This window comes from Apteryx mantelli, chromosome 24, assembly GCF_036417845.1.
Source record: "Apteryx mantelli isolate bAptMan1 chromosome 24, bAptMan1.hap1, whole genome shotgun sequence".
In the NCBI taxonomy this organism is placed as follows: Eukaryota; Metazoa; Chordata; class Aves; order Apterygiformes; family Apterygidae; genus Apteryx; species Apteryx mantelli.
In genome coordinates this window covers 9,015,448-9,030,733 of record NC_090001.1, presented here as the reverse complement: position 1 = coordinate 9,030,733, position 15,286 = coordinate 9,015,448, and the positions used below count along the sequence as shown (strand labels likewise).

General features: G+C 53.1%; 1 protein-coding gene across 1 annotated transcript; it reads right to left on the bottom strand.

Moving 5' to 3' along the window:
* Window positions 1-12,658: 12,658 nt before the first annotated feature.
* LOC136994134 (olfactory receptor 14A16-like) lies at window positions 12,659-13,249 on the bottom strand (the record flags this gene model as incomplete). Its single annotated transcript, XM_067310383.1, has 1 exon — window positions 12,659-13,249. A coding segment is annotated over one exon (591 nt), but the record flags the coding sequence as incomplete, so codon positions are not given.
* Window positions 13,250-15,286: the final 2,037 nt, after the last annotated feature.

Sequence of the window (15,286 nt, the reverse complement as noted above, 5' to 3'; positions counted from 1 at the left end):
TCTAGAAGGGTTTAAAGTGCAGGGACATAAGTAGAGACCTTGGTGTGATGTGCTTCCCATTTATGAAGCACACTTGGCTCTAGATGGGATGGACTTTGCCTGAAGTCCGTGGTGGGATCCCGTTGTTTGGGCAGAGGCAGGAAATGCAAAATGCCCTGGGGCACTTGCCCATCAACCACTCCAAAAGGGCATGGTTTTCCTGTAGGTCCCATGTGGTATCTGCTAGAAACGTGCGATTGTGCTAGAAACCCCAGGAATCTGACATATCCCTGCCAGCCGATTTCTGTCATTAAATGAAGTGTCAGCACTGAATTACATCAACCGTTTACAGTGTAGGGGTCTGCTTGTGCCTCAGCTTCATGAGTGGAGCTCTAGCAGTATTAGGCATCTCGTGTCATTTCAGATGACCAAGGAAATTCCCTACATGGCCCCCAGCTGAGGCTCTACAAGGACGTGGGTCTCACACTTGCTCCATCAGGGCAAGCAAACACATGCTTTGGACCACCGCTGTCTACTCAAATGTCACCAGGTTTTTGTGTGCCAACAACTGACTCCCACCCTCCATCTCTATTGTTACAGTGGGAGCTTAGAGAAGGAGCTGGCACACGGACGTCTATGTTGTGCTCCCTACAGGTTGAGAAAGGGGAATCCCACCTCCTGTGTGTTTGTGGAGTTCGTGGGAGAGAGCGGAATCCCACTCCATCCCAGGGACTTCTACACAGGCATGAGCTGCCCAGATGGACTCACTTGAATCAATAGCTGAACCATGGGAAAATGAACTCTCTTCTTGTCCCTGTCTAGGTGTGCTGTGCAGTTAAGAGATGGGCATAGGGTCTTCCAGAGTGGGACGTTTCCATGTGTCCTAGATGACCATCCTCTGATGCAACAAATAGTCATGCTGAAATCAGTGTCTCTGCAAGGTTTAGAGAGGGACTCTAGCTCATTATTGTCATCTACTTTAGTGACCGTGTCCCAGGAGGAGGGAGCACAAGGGACAGAGAAATTCACTCCTTCAGCTGGCCTCTGCTCTCGAGCGGGGCCAGGCTCCTGGGACAGAGGGAGCTCATGGCAACCTGGCAGCACTGCTGAGAGACAGCTGTATGCAGGAGCAGCTCCTCTGCAAAGAGCAGCAGGGCTCTGGGCACTGCCTGCTGTTGCTGAGATGTGATGAGACAAGAGAGAGAGAGAAGTGAAAGGCAGTGTGGAGTGGGAGGACAGCTGAGTGCTCCTTGTGGGAGAAAACTTCACAGCTCTTGACACGGTAAGTCTCTGGCTGCAGGGCAACACTGCTTCCTGGAGAGGTCTTCTAAACCCATCCCATCCGATGACTGACAGATCCAGTGACCTCTGGCAGGACAGGTTCATTCTCCCGCCAAGACGGTGCTGTGTGTGTCAGGGGTGCTCACAGCTCTAGCTCACGCAGAGGACATATGCGAAGGTCCTTTTAGGAGGAAGGTGAAAAAAAGGCTAAGAGAAAGGGAAGGAGCTCTCCGTCTAGAAAAAGCTACTTAGTACTGATAAAACTAGAAAGACTAGGTCCTAATTTTGGCAGGGAGATAAAAGGAAAGAGGTTTTTTGGTTGTTGTTGTTGTTTGGCAAGGAATTTGGACTGCCAAACCTTCCCTCTCAGAGATCACTAGGTCTGTGAGAAAGCTCAGCAAACGCCTTCAACCCCTCCTCAGCCTATAGACAGCACCAGCATCCCCTTTATGGCCTTGTCAGGGATTTTCTGACCTGCTCCTCAGGACCTTTGAGCACAGCAATGCCTCTGCCCAGCGCCCTGTCCTGGTAGGTTTCTGTTGGGCAGAACTGAGTGTGCAGAGGGTGGGATGGGGTCTGTGAGCACCATCAGGTAAAAGACATTGGGATAGAGAAGGAGCTGCCAGCAGGGAGAGCTCCAGGCAGCGAGATGGGCAGGGAATGAGAGGGAACTGCAAAGAGAATCGCCATGGGAGGAAGGATTTCGGCAAGTCATGGTCAGTCCCTCTGATACAGACACCTTCCTCTGAGCCAGTCCCCTGTGTCACTGCTCCCACCCAGCAGATCCTCTGCCCTGACAGCCATGGATTGCAGGCCATGAGCCACCTCCTCTGCAGCCAGACCTGCGGCAGAGGAGAGGCACATCTCTCCTGCCATGGGCCCATTTCTTGCTGCCCAGCAAATGGGCTGAGAGCGACTGCCCTGCAGTGTTGCTGTCTTTGAGGTGTCATGCCCAGCTGGGGAAGATGAAGGCTTTCCTGAGTGCCCATCTGTCTCTCTCTCTCCTTGCCTCCCTTGACAGCAGCATCACTGTGTTGCTCCTTCTTTGCCCTCCTCGCCTTGCTGCTCCTGGTCTTCTCTTGGGCTGCCTGGGGCTGGGGAGTTTCAGCTGCAGTTCAGACAGCTGCCCTGCAAGTTGTGCAACAGAGGGGTGTGCGTAGGAGTAAGCTGTCCCCAGCCCCTTTGAAACCTGTGCGACTCCAGGAAAGGCAATCCAAGGGATTGGCCAATTAGTTGACCTTGTCATGCTCTTCATCCCTCTCTCCCTATCTGGCCTGAGAGAGAAGAATGTGGAGATCTTCCCTTAAATCCTGAAGTCCTCGGCTCTCAGCTCAGTCCCCTTTCTTTCTGAGAGAAACTTGTGACTGTGAGTGTCCTTTAGGTGAGTGAGGTACAAGCGCAAGGCCATGAGGGGCAAGACTCATGGACAGACCACATCCCGTGACTCTGTACAAAGTCATGGTGAGCCCTTTTTTCCTCTTGGGGTGCACAAATGCTCATGCTCAGAGCAGTTGAAATGCCAAAGATTTCTGCCCTGTCAAAGAATGCTCCCACGGTGAGATGGAGGTATCTAAAAGCTAAATCAATATCTAATGAGACACCTCTGCTGAAGGTTATATTCCGGAGAAAATAGGTGCCAAAATATTGGACAGTCTTTCCACATAAGGGGTAGATATAATCTGCTGCAGGATGCGTACATCAGAGCTAGTCACTCCCCACTCACACTACAGAGGAAGAGCAGATGGTAAATTGGTGTGAGGAGAGGATCTATTGCTTTGGAATGCAGACACCCTGAAAGGGTCAGGCACCCGCTGCCTTCATGTGAGAGTTTCCCTGCCTTGCTAGAATGGGAGCTGGTGTGGCTGCTTCAGGTACAAACACCTGTGTTCAGGAGGGCAAGGCTGGGGGAGGTGAATCCCTCACAAGGATCTTCCCTTTCCAAGACAGCTGGCAGGAGAGCTTGTCAGAGTCCAATCCTCCCTCACCAGGTTCTTTTAGCTATTGCACACATGGACAGTGTAATGTTTAGTATCAAAATTTACTTCTTTGAAGATATTGGATGTTACACAGGATATTTGATTTACCAGAGTGACGCAGCAATAGACTGAAATCACAATACAAGTGTGAGTTACACTTAGCAAAATAGAGCAATTGCAGTATCAGTTCAATCACAATACCAGTGTGATCCCCATTACTGGTCTCTATCCTGTGCTCACCATCACAGCGCTGGGCATCCCCAGTCACCAGGAAGGAAGACATTCGATGAAACCAGCTCAATCCCATTGCTCTCTTCCAAGTTCTGTTGTTAGTTGTTCAGTTTTTATAGTCTGTGTTGGGCTGAGCCACGAATACACTCCCCCCCATGCTGGTCTGGCTAACTGAGGGAGACATTCACACTCTTTTGATGAACTCAGGGGAAAACACTGACACCAGCTGATCCACTCAGTTGGGCTGCAGTCACTTGAGCCACTCAACTGACATAGCTCTTTATCTAAAACCAAGGTTACCTTCCAGTCGTGGTCTCCTTTGTGTTGAGATAAAGTCACCTTTCTGTGCAACAGCTGTGGTCAGTCACACCCTACCTTATCCCCTGAGCTCCATGAGCACATCACCCCTGCCTATCTCCCCTGAGCCTTCTTCCATTGTAGGGGTTTATTGGTTGGTCCAAGTGCTATATTCCTCTCTCCTCCTGGTAAACTGAGAATATTCCCACTGGGTCACCGAACTGAGTCTCCTTAGCTCAGCTCATGGAGGACAAAACCCTCCTACCCCCACCAAAGAACTGGAAATGTTTGTCACCTTCCTCCATTTACACCCCCCAGCAGAGCAGCACTGACTCCTCTGGAAATCGTTAGCAGAGGCCCCTGCTCTGCATGGCACACTCAGGCAGCACAAAGCGGAGCTCGAGCCGGGGAGCTGAACGAAGGTAAAGGAGAGAGGCAAAGTGGGAGGTTCTGTGAGGAAGGCAAAGGGTTTGTCTCCCAGAAGACTGCTCTAATTTGTCCCTGTCTTTTCCTCCTTGCACAGGCCCCCATGCCCAGCGTCAGCAAATGTCCAACAGCAGCTCCTTCAATGAGTTCCTCCTCCTGGCATTTGCAGATACGCGGCAGCTGCAGCTCTTGCACTTCTGGCTCTTCCTGGGCATCTACCTGGCTGCCCTCCTGGGCAATGGCCTCATCATCACAGCCATAGCCTGCGACCACCGCCTCCACACCCCCATGTACTTCTTCCTCCTCAACCTCTCCCTCCTCGACGTTGGCACCATCTCCACCACTGTCCCCAAATCCATGGCCAATTCCCTGAGCAACACCAGGGCCATTTCCTACTGGGAATGTGCTGCACAGGTTTATCATTTTTACTTTCTCTTAACAACTGAGTATTCTGTTCTCACTGTCATGGCCTATGACCGCTACGTGGCCATCTGCAGACCCCTGAACTACGGGACCATCATGAGCAGCAGAGCTTGTGTCAAGATGGCAGCAGCTGCCTGGGCCACTGGTTTCATCTATGGTCTCCTGCACACTGCTAACACATTTTCCATACCACTCTGCCAAGGCAATGTTGTGGAGCAGTTCTTCTGTGAAATTACCCAGATCCTCAAGCTCTCCTGCTCAGATGCCTACCCCCAGGAAGCTGGGATTATTGTGATTAGTGCTTGTTTAGGCTTTGGGTGTTTTGTTTTCATTGTGCTGTCCTATGTGCAGATCTTCACAGTTGTGCTGAGGATCCCCTCTGAGCAGGGCTGGCACAAAGCCTTGTCCATGTGCCTCCCTCACCTGGCCGTGGTCTCCGTGTTTATCAGCACTGCAGTGTTTGCCTACCTGAAGCGCCCCTCCCTCTCTTCCCCACTTCTGGATCTGGTGGTGGCTGTTCTGTACGCAGTGGTGCCTCCAACAGTGAACCCTCTCATCTACAGCATGAGGAACAAGGAGCTCAAGGACGCACTGAAGAAACTGGTTCAACTGCTACTACTTCAGCAGCAAGAAGCTGCCCATCTCTCCTCACAAGCGATTTCCAATTTACCTTGGGCAACTCTTGTGCTTTGGGCATCCTATCTGTGATAATTCTGTTTGTATGTGCTTGAATTCATCCCACTTCTCCAGCAGCACAAAGTCCATCTGTCTGGCCTAGAAGCCTTCCATAAATCTGCGTAGCACTGTGTCAGGGCTGGCCTCCCAGCCAGCATGTCTGTAATAAAACGGGATTTCCTGCGGACAGTGCCTGAAGGTTGGGCTCTTCTTCCCAAGCTGGAGCCAAGAATGTGCTCAGGGAGTTGCACCCGAAAAGGCCCTTTGCTGTGCTTGGGTTTTCCTTGGGCTAAGGGGCATGAGCTCATAGGGTGATGTGTTTGGGCAGGAGGGCTGGAGTCAGCTGTAACTTGTGGGTGCCCAGTGTCCCTGGAGCAGGTGAGTGGTCAAGTGGTGTCTGCTGGGGACTGTCTGCCATATTACAGGGCTGGTGAGAGATGTCCATCCTTCCGGAAGGGAATATGGAGCCACCCTGAGAGCACAGGGGATCTTCTGGGACAGCATGTGCCTGGGATGGGCAGTGAGTGGAGACTCCCAAACCCAAGTGGAGTCCCCCAAAGGTAAAGGGCTAAACTGAAGATGCACTGAATGAGAGCTCAGAAATCTCAGGAGAAGCAGTGGGGACCCAGCAGGCACAGGGAAGGGAGTGTCCCTCCCCACCCTCAGCCTGGGCTGCTTTGCTGGGTGGGCTGAGGAGAGGGCAAGGGAGGTGGGGAGAGCTGGGGAGGGGCTGAGATGGACTGGAGAGGGCCTCAGAGAGGCAAAATGCCAGCAGGCAGCTCCTGTGTGTGAACAGCAGTGTGGGAGCACCCACCAGTGTGCTTGCAGGCAAATGGAGGTCTCCTGGGAAAGGCATCAGGACATGGAGGGTGCAGAAGAGAAGAGCCCAGGGTGTTCCCTGTGTTGCATGGACACACTGGGGAAGCTGCCCCACGGCCTTCGTCCTGGACCAGCCCCTCACACGGCCCCTTTCCACTGCTGGCTGCTCACCTCAGCTGTGGGATGGTGCATGGCCAGCTCCGTCTTCCTGCAGGTCTCCATATCCCGATGGAGGGAAAAAGGCCAGCCTTGCATGGTCACTCTTCTGCACCAGACCCCAGCAGATCTGAGAGCACGGCTGTCTGCTAACAGCCGTGGGGGGTCCACCCGGACTGGGCAGGGTCCGGGTGCTTGGATCCCCCAGACTCTGGGGGATCATTTCATAATCATTGAATACTGCTCCAGCCCTTTCCATGTGCGAGGTCTCTGGTTCCAGCTCCAGCTGAGTTCTGGCTTTCCTCACTCCATCCCTGTGTGCACGGACAAGGTCTCAATGCTTCCCTTGGGCAGCCTGTCCCCCTTCCACCCTCTGTGCCCTCCATCCTGGCACCCTGAGCATGGGTGCTGCTGACAGGGCAGAGGTGCAAGATCACACAGAGTGACACCTCAGGGAGATCCCTGGGGAAAAGCTGTGTCCAGCCCCGGCCTCATGCCCAGCCCCAGCGAGGCAGAGGGGAGCTGCCCTCTCCCAAGCCACCCTGGCAGTGCACTGGACAGGTGATGCCTTTGTGGCCAGCCAGGCTCCAGGTTCAGGCTGGATGCCAGCTCAAGGGCAGGAGTGCCGGGATTTTCATGGGTTTCCAGTGGTGAAGGCAAGTGGGCACAAGTGCTAGTGCAAAGGCTGGGGGTGGAAAAGGCAGTGTGGGGCTGGTGAAGGCCCTCCCTCTGCTCCCCATGGGGAGGAGAGTCCCCAGGCAATGCTGAACTCCACTTTTTCCAACGGGAGGGGAGCAGAGGGCAGGGTGGAAGAGGTAGATGGAACCTTTTGGGATGCATGAGGGAGTTTTCCAAAGCCCGGGACTGAGCCAGACACCTTTGCATCTCACCCCTGATGCTGCCCCAGCCAGGCTCGCTCTGCCCTGCCTGAGGAGCTCTCATCCCTGTGCCAGCCATGCTGGAGCAGAGGCCAAGGAGCTGGAGCTGCCTCAGGCCAAGCTGTGCCAGCCCCGGGGAGCTGGCCCTAATCACGGGGCAGGCCAAGCCCCTCCTCACATGTCCCATGCTGATGGGAGGGCAGCACAGGGATGGGGAATCAGCCTGTTCCTGCCTGGCAGCCCTGCAGAACCTTTTGCAAGGGAGGCAAAGGCGATAGCTGCTGCGCTACACCAGCACCGGCTGCGCCCCCTCCATGAGGCCCCTGCTGCTTCCCTGCCCACCCCTGCCCCTGCCCGGCCTGCTGCCCCCTCACTCCCAGCCCATGGCCCCTCTCCTGGCACCGTGGGGACCAGCTCTGCAGGCAGCAGCTCCCTGGCCTTCCCCACCTCTCCCCACATCGGAGATCCAGCCCCAGCCAGGCAGCAGGACGCTAGCTCAGAGGCAGAGGAGGACGAAGGAGAGTGGGGCTGGAAAAGGGCACTTGCTGCTCCCAACAACATCCTCTTTGTAGCAGGAACCCAGAGGCAAATGGTGCTTAAACACTTGAGCCAGGATACAGAAACACTTGCTCTCGTAACTGTGCATCATCAAATCAGACCCCAAGTGGCTGCCCTCACCTTTTCATTCAGCTAAGCGTCTGTGGGCAGTGTTACGTGGGTAGGGGCTGAAATCTGAAGCCCTCCTTACACCTTTGAATTGGCTTTCAGGCAAGAGTTGCTGCAGGGATATATGGTCACCTTTTGTACCTACAACCTTCTCTGGGATCTGCTCGGATCCCAGCTTCCCTTGCCAAGGCTTTCTTGCCTGTAGTGAGGGGGCAGGTCTGAGGCAGAGAGGGGGAATTGGGTCAGCAGGATAGGCACAGGGTCAGGTCAGCTCCCAAGAGGTGCAGGGCCAGGCACAGGCATGTCCACAGCGTAAGTCAGGGCAGGCCCCAGGACAAGGGGAGCAGCTCTCCAGCAAAGGGGAGGAGGCCCCACAATGAGGCCGGTCACTCTCTGTCTCCCCTGTTCTTGCATCCAGCAGATCCCCCTCCCTCTCTGTCTGCAGCCTTTCTATGCCCACCCTGCTGCCCAGGACAGCATAAGAGCCCTGGCTCTTCAGCCCCTCTGGCAGCTCCTGCTGCCCCAGGGACAGAACCGCCTGCCCCGAGCTCGTGCACAGAGAAACCTGTTTTCATTTTCTCTCTGTGAATGCTGCTCTCCTCTTTTCCTGGAATGTCCCTGCTCCCCAGACAGCCTTTCCCCAGAGGAATGTGTCCATGATGGTCTGGCTGACTGTTCTCTATCCTCCCCCGTGCTCCCCACAGGGCTCTGGGCTGGTGGTGCTGCTCTGCAGAGCGAGTGGGCTGTGGGGCCCTGAGGCCACAGGGTGACCCCCGACTCTGCGCTGGCCGTACTGGTCAGGGTGGGGAGCAAAACCAGCTGGACAGGGCTCATCACCACTGATACTGCTGCCACCCATCGGAGTTCATGGCCTGTGCTCAGAGTGAGCCCAGGGCATTTGCAATGGCAGGAGATGTGTTTGGGTGTGCACTAGCTCCAGCCTGTGGTGTTTCACTGAGGGTGCAGGAATCACTCTCCAGTGCCCCTTCCCTGGGCCCCCTGGGTCCCCACTGCCTCTCCGGGATTGCAGAGCCCTCCTTTCCCTATCCATACCTGGGTTTAGTGCTTCACCTTCTGGTTACTCCACCATGGACTGTCCCTCATTTTGTGAGGCTCCACTCACTGCCCACCCCAAGGCACATGATGTCCCTGGAGATCCCCTGAGCTCTCCTAGTACCTGAGATTCCCCTCCAGAAGGGTGGGCATCTCTCATCGCACTGTCACCTGTGGCACAGCCCTGAGCAGGCAATTCAGAGAGCATTCCCCATCTCCACTGGCACTGGTCTCCAAGAGATGAGCCCTGGATGCAGCCCTTGCTCCCGAACAGATCACTCTGGCACTCTGAGCTCGTCCTATGGAGCCCACAGAGTTCAGAAGCAGAGCAGAGGCCCTTTTGTGGTGCAGTTCCTTGGGTGTATTTTTGGCTCCATCTTTGAAGAAAGGCCTGAGTTCAGGCACGTCACATACTGCATCCATTGGGGGCCCTGTAGAAGAGCACTACAGATCACTCTGTGTGATTTCAGTGGCAGGCCCCCAAGCTGATTGGGGGCTGGAGCACTTGTCCTGTGAAGAGAAGCTGAGGGAACGAGTTTGTTCAGTCTGCAGAAGGGAAGGCTTTTGGAGCGACCGGTAGCAGCTTCCCAACTCAAGGTTGCCACCCATAGTGAACCAGGCTTTTACAGGGATTCATGGCAGGAGAACGAGAGAATGAATCAAGGTTTAATTATGAAGGACTGCTTGTCCAGAATGGACCCTCCTCACCATCTACAACACCCGTTCTCTACAACACGATTCCCAATGAGTGTGATGCATGCAGAAAGTCATGGCATGAGGGTGATTGCACATTAACAGGCCTAAGGTCCTTTGCAGATGCAGTAAAATTCAGAAGGACTGGGAGGGCCTTTAACATCCTAGGCACACATTTGTAAGGTCAGCTTTGTCACTGTGGGAGGCTGAGGGAGCTGGGTTGGTTCAGCGCGGAGAAGAGGAGGCTTTGGGCAGACCAACTAACAGCCTGCCCATCCCTACCAGGAGGTCATCAAGAAGATGGAGCCAGGCTCTTCACTGTTGTGCACCATGGGAGGATGAGGCCCAGTGGGCATGAGCTGAAAGAAGAGAGGTTCAGGCTGGGGATAAGCGGCAACGTTTTACCCATGCAAACAGTGAAGCCCCGGGGCAGGTTGCCCAGAGGGTTTGTGCCATCTCCATCCTCAGAGGTTTTCAAGATCTAAATGACTGAAGGCCTCATCACCCTGGTTGGAGCTGATAGCTGAGCCTGCTGTGAGAAGGAGGTAGGGCTAGAGACAACCTGAGGTCCCTTCCAGCCTGAAGCATTTGGCATTTCCTTCCACCCCGGGTCTTCTCCTGTTGACCTTGGAGAAAAAAGTCTGCTTACTGTCTTGTGCTGCTCTGGTCAGAGGAGTTCAGATTCAGGGCTGCTTAGCAGGTACCCCCACATAGCCCTGGGCTTTCATTTGCTTCACCTTTCTTTGCATACTCCCCTCTTTTCCACCTTGCAAGCTCTTCTCCTTTACCACCCTGATCTCCTCCCTTGCAATCAGACCACCTCTCTTTACCCTGTCCCAATTGACCCTGCTTTTGCTGCCTTTGTACCTTCCTTTGCCTTCTCCGAGATGGTTGCCATGCTTATTTCCACCATTGCCAGCACTTCCTTTAAAATACTACCCCCTTTATTATCTGTGGTGTCCTGCAGTTCGTCATGCTGTTATCCTGTGAGAGGCCTGGCAAGATGGCATGAGGCATCTGCACGCACACATTCAGAGCTGCCAGAAAGGAGCTTGAGTGGAGAGGGAGCTGCAGAAGCTTGGAGATGAGGCCAACAGAAGCCTGCTGAAGTTGTGCAAGGGGAAGCGGCAGGTGCTGCCTTGGGGGAGTGACCCTGAGGAGAAGGGCCTGGATGTTACGAGGGATGCCATATGAGCCTGTGGTGCGTGCTCACCACAGATGAGGCCAGCTGCATACGGGGCTGCATGAGGAAGTGTCTGCCCACCCAGACAAGGACAGCTATTGTCCCCCTCGACTCAGCACTGGCGTGGCCACATCTGGAATCATGTGTGCCAGTGTGGGATGCCCAGTGCTGGAGGAACGGGGAGGACGTGGAGAGGGTCCAGAGGAGGTCTGCCAAGATGGCACCTGTTGCCTGCAGCACATGACCTATAGAGGGAGGCTGAGGGACCTGGGCTACATTATCCTGGTGAAGTGGAGGCTAAGGGCAGTAGAGGCCTTGTTTCCTCCTCCTGACTCCCAGGGCCGGCCTGGGAAGTGCCACCTTGTTGTCCCTAACTCAGTGTTGCACACCCCCACCCTCACACTGCCCCCACAAAGAGGCCTGGGCAAAGTCTGAGGCAAGGGATCACCCTACCCAGGGGCTGGGTGTCAGTGCTTGGCCATGTTGTATGATGAAACACATCAAGGGTGACTTGGCATCAGAGCCACCTGCACATTTCCTTTGCCTACCTGCAATCAGGGCCTACAACTTTCTGCTCTAATCAGCCCCCAGGGAGGCTCTGTGAGTAATGGCCCTCACAGGGACCCATTAACGCTCCTAGAAACTTTGGGACTGGCTTCTGAATTCAACTTCTTGAGAGGTTTCTTCAGTCTCCTCTCAGAATCTGAGGTTCAGGAACTCAGTACCAAATAGACCCGAGGGGTCATTAAAATGCAAAAAGCCTTAACAAGCCCTGTTTATCCCCATAATTTCCTTCAGTTCTTGTGTGGCTAATTGGAGAGGTTTCAGGAGTGGATTTACAAGAGGAAGATTTCAATGAGCACCTGAAAAAGAAAGGATTTTAAAGTTTTTTATTATTCTTAACCTATAGAATAAGTGATATCCACATTCTCCAGCTCATAGGGACTCAGAGGGTCTCCTAAGGAATTGTGATGTGTGAGAAAAGCAGTATTTCTGACAGGAGACATGTACGAACAGCCTTGCTTCTCGCCTCCCCAGCCCTGCCATTTCTCTCATCAGCCACTGGGGACCTACCTCACTCTTGTTAAAATCGAACCTTTCTTCCACTCACGTCTGTAGCCGAATCCTACAGCCTCTCTGCACCAATTCCCTCCTACTTTCCTTCGAGAACTAGCTGCAAATAGACACAGAAGGCTTTTTATTATTGGGATCCATCAAAAGTAAAAGATGATGGAGTTGAATGAAAAACAAAATAAACTCCTAAACTCTGTTTCAAGTCCAGGCTGCCTCCAGGGAGGTGCACTTTCCACAAGGGATAGCCTTAGTAGAAATGTTTTAGAGAGATTGATAGGGGAAAAAAACAGTTAAGGCATTGTCTAAAGAGACAATTAGCCTCCTGAAAGATGAGGCAAGCTTTACACTCCCTGAAGCTCAGAGCAGCACCTAGAGAGAGCAGAGGTGTCTGAATGAATAAAGAGAAAGGAGAGAAGGAAAAGTGGAAAGCAAGGCAAAGTGCCTATGTCCAGAGAGTCTGCTGCAAAGATGACTTTAGAAATGATCAGTTTAATCAGGATGTGGGGAAATATGTGAAAGCTTACTGAGATTAAGTCCTTAGCATAACAGGCAAAGCGGTGGTACACCAGCCTGAGGGGTAGATGAAAATTTCTTCTCCTGAGATTCACAACCTCCCTGACAATTTCCATTATTTCATCATGGGAAAACATGGACATTTTTATTACAATGAGTCAGTCTCCAAATGCAGTCCCCACTGACTAATCAATTTGGCAGACAGGGTTTGTGCCTCTGGAGAAGTGGGATGAATTCAAATATTTGTGTACAAATGACGATCACAGATAGAATGCCCAAAGCACAAGAGTTGCCTGAGGTAAATTGGAAATCGCTTGTGAGGAGAGATGGGCAGCTTATTGCTGCTGAAGTAGTACCGGTTGAACCAGCTTCTTCAGTGCGTCCTTGAGCTCCTTGTTCCTCATGCTGTAGATGAGGGGGTTCACTGTTGGAGGCACCACTGCATAGAGAACAGCCACCACCAGATCCAAAGCTGGGGAGGAGAGGGAGGGGGGCTTCAGGTAGGCAAACAAGCCAGTACTGACAAACAGGGAGACCACGGCCAGGTGCGGGAGGCACATGGAGAAGGCTTTGTGCCGGCCCTGCTCAGAGGGGATCCTCAGCACAGCTGTGAAGATCTGCACGTAGGACAGCACAATGAAAACAAAACACCCAAAGGCTAAACAGGCACTAACCACAACAAGCCCAACTTCCCTGAGGTAGGAGTCTGAGCAGGAGAGCTTGAGGATCTGGGGGATTTCACAAAAGAACTGCTCCACAACATTGCCTTGGCACAGTGGTATGGAAAATGTGTTAGCAGTGTGCAGGAGAGCATTGAGAAAACCACTGGCCCAGGCAGCTGCTGCCATCTTGACACAAGCTCTGCTGCTCATGATGGTCCCGTAGTGCAGGGGTTTGCAGATGGCCAGGTAGCGGTCATAGGCAAATTAGAGCAGTCTTCTGGGAGACAAACCCTTTGCCTTCCTCACAGAACCTCCCACTTTGCCTCTCTCCTTTACCTTCGTTCAGCTCCCCGGCTCGAGCTCCGCTTTGTGCTGCCTGAGTGTGCCATGCAGAGCAGGGGCCTCTGCTAACGATTTCCAGAGGAGTCAGTGCTGCTCTGCTGGGGGGTGTAAATGGAGGAAGGTGACAAACATTTCCAGTTCTTTGGTGGGGGTAGGAGGGTTTTGTCCTCCATGAGCTGAGCTAAGGAGACTCAGTTCGGTGACCCAGTGGGAATATTCTCAGTTTACCAGGAGGAGAGAGGAATATAGCACTTGGACCAACCAATAAACCCCTACAATGGAAGAAGGCTCAGGGGAGATAGGCAGGGGTGATGTGCTCATGGAGCTCAGGGGATAAGGTAGGGTGTGACTGACCACAGCTGTTGCACAGAAAGGTGACTTTATCTCAACACAAAGGAGACCACGACTGGAAGGTAACCTTGGTTTTAGATAAAGAGCTATGTCAGTTGAGTGGCTCAAGTGACTGCAGCCCAACTGAGTGGATCAGCTGGTGTCAGTGTTTTCCCCTGAGTTCATCAAAAGAGTGTGAATGTCTCCCTCAGTTAGCCAGACCAGCATGGGGGGGAGCGTATTCGTGGCTCAGCCCAACACAGACTATAAAAACTGAACAACTAGCAAAAGAACCTGGAAGAGAGCAATGTGACTGATCTGGTTTCATCCCATGTCTTCCTTCCCGGCGACTGGGGATGCCCAGCGTTGTGATGGTGAGCACAGGATAGAGACCAGTAATGGGGATCACACTGGTATTGTGATTGAACTGATACTGCAATTGCTCTATTTTGCTAAGTGTAACTCACACTTGTATTGTGATTTCAGAGAGTCTTGCCAGGAGATGAAAGCTGTTTGCAGAAGACTGTTCTGTATGGAGAGATAACAGCATAATCAAGAGACATGCGAGTGGCCCAGGTGAGCTTGTCCTCTGTGAAGGTTTGCACTTTTCAGATCCCTTGTGACTCAGTCCCAGATAGGGCAGCAGCATGCACATCGATGCCATTTGTGCTTGTGAGGTGAGTTGTGCCTCTGAAGCTGGTAGGCCAACAGCATGCGCATAGCTTTGGTGATGATGGTGAGGTGCCTTGTGTCTCAGTGCCTCAGAAACGGGGAGCAGGCCCATTGCTGCTGTTTGTGCTTGTTTAGGTCAGTTGTGCCTCAGTCGCTAACAGGCCAGGAGCAGATATACGGCTTCATGGCAGCCTGCAAGGTCACTTTAGCCTCAGCACCTGACAGTCCAGCTCAATGCAGATTGCTCCTGTTTGTGTTTGTGGAGTCCTTTGGCCTCAGGATCTGCTCGTCCACCAGCAGCCCCATTGCTCCTTTTTGTACTTGTGAGGTGACTTTTGCTTCAGTGCCTGCTTAGACAGCATCAAGCACATTGCTGCTTTTGTGCTTGTGAGGTCACTTATGCTTCAGTGCCTGATAGGCCAGTGCTGGTCATGCGGCTGCTGTTTGTGGTTGTGAGGTCACTGTTGCCTGAGTGCCTGATAGGTCAATGCTGGTCATTTTGTTGATGCTTCTAGTTCTGAGGTCACTGTTGCCTGAGTGCCTGATAGGTCAATGCTGGTCATTTTGTTGATGCTTCTAGTTCTGAGGTCACTGTTGCCTGAGTGCCTGATAGGCCAGTGCTGGTCATGTGGTTCCTGTTTGTGGTTGTGAGGTCACTTGTTCCTCAGTGCCTGATAGGCCAGTACTAGGCCCATGTCTGCTGTTTGTGGTTGTGAGGTCACTTGTGCCTCAATGCCTGATAGGCCATTGGTAGGCCCATGGCTCTGTTTGTGTTTGTGAGGTCACTTCTGTCTCAGTGCCTGATAGGCCAGTGCTGGTCAGGTGGCTGCTGTTTGTGAGGTCACTTGTGGCTCAATGCCTGATAGGCCAGTGCTGCTCATGTGGCTGCTATTTGGTGTTGTCAGGTCAGGTCTTCCTCATTGCCTGATACGCTCATGCTAGGAAATGGCTGCTGTT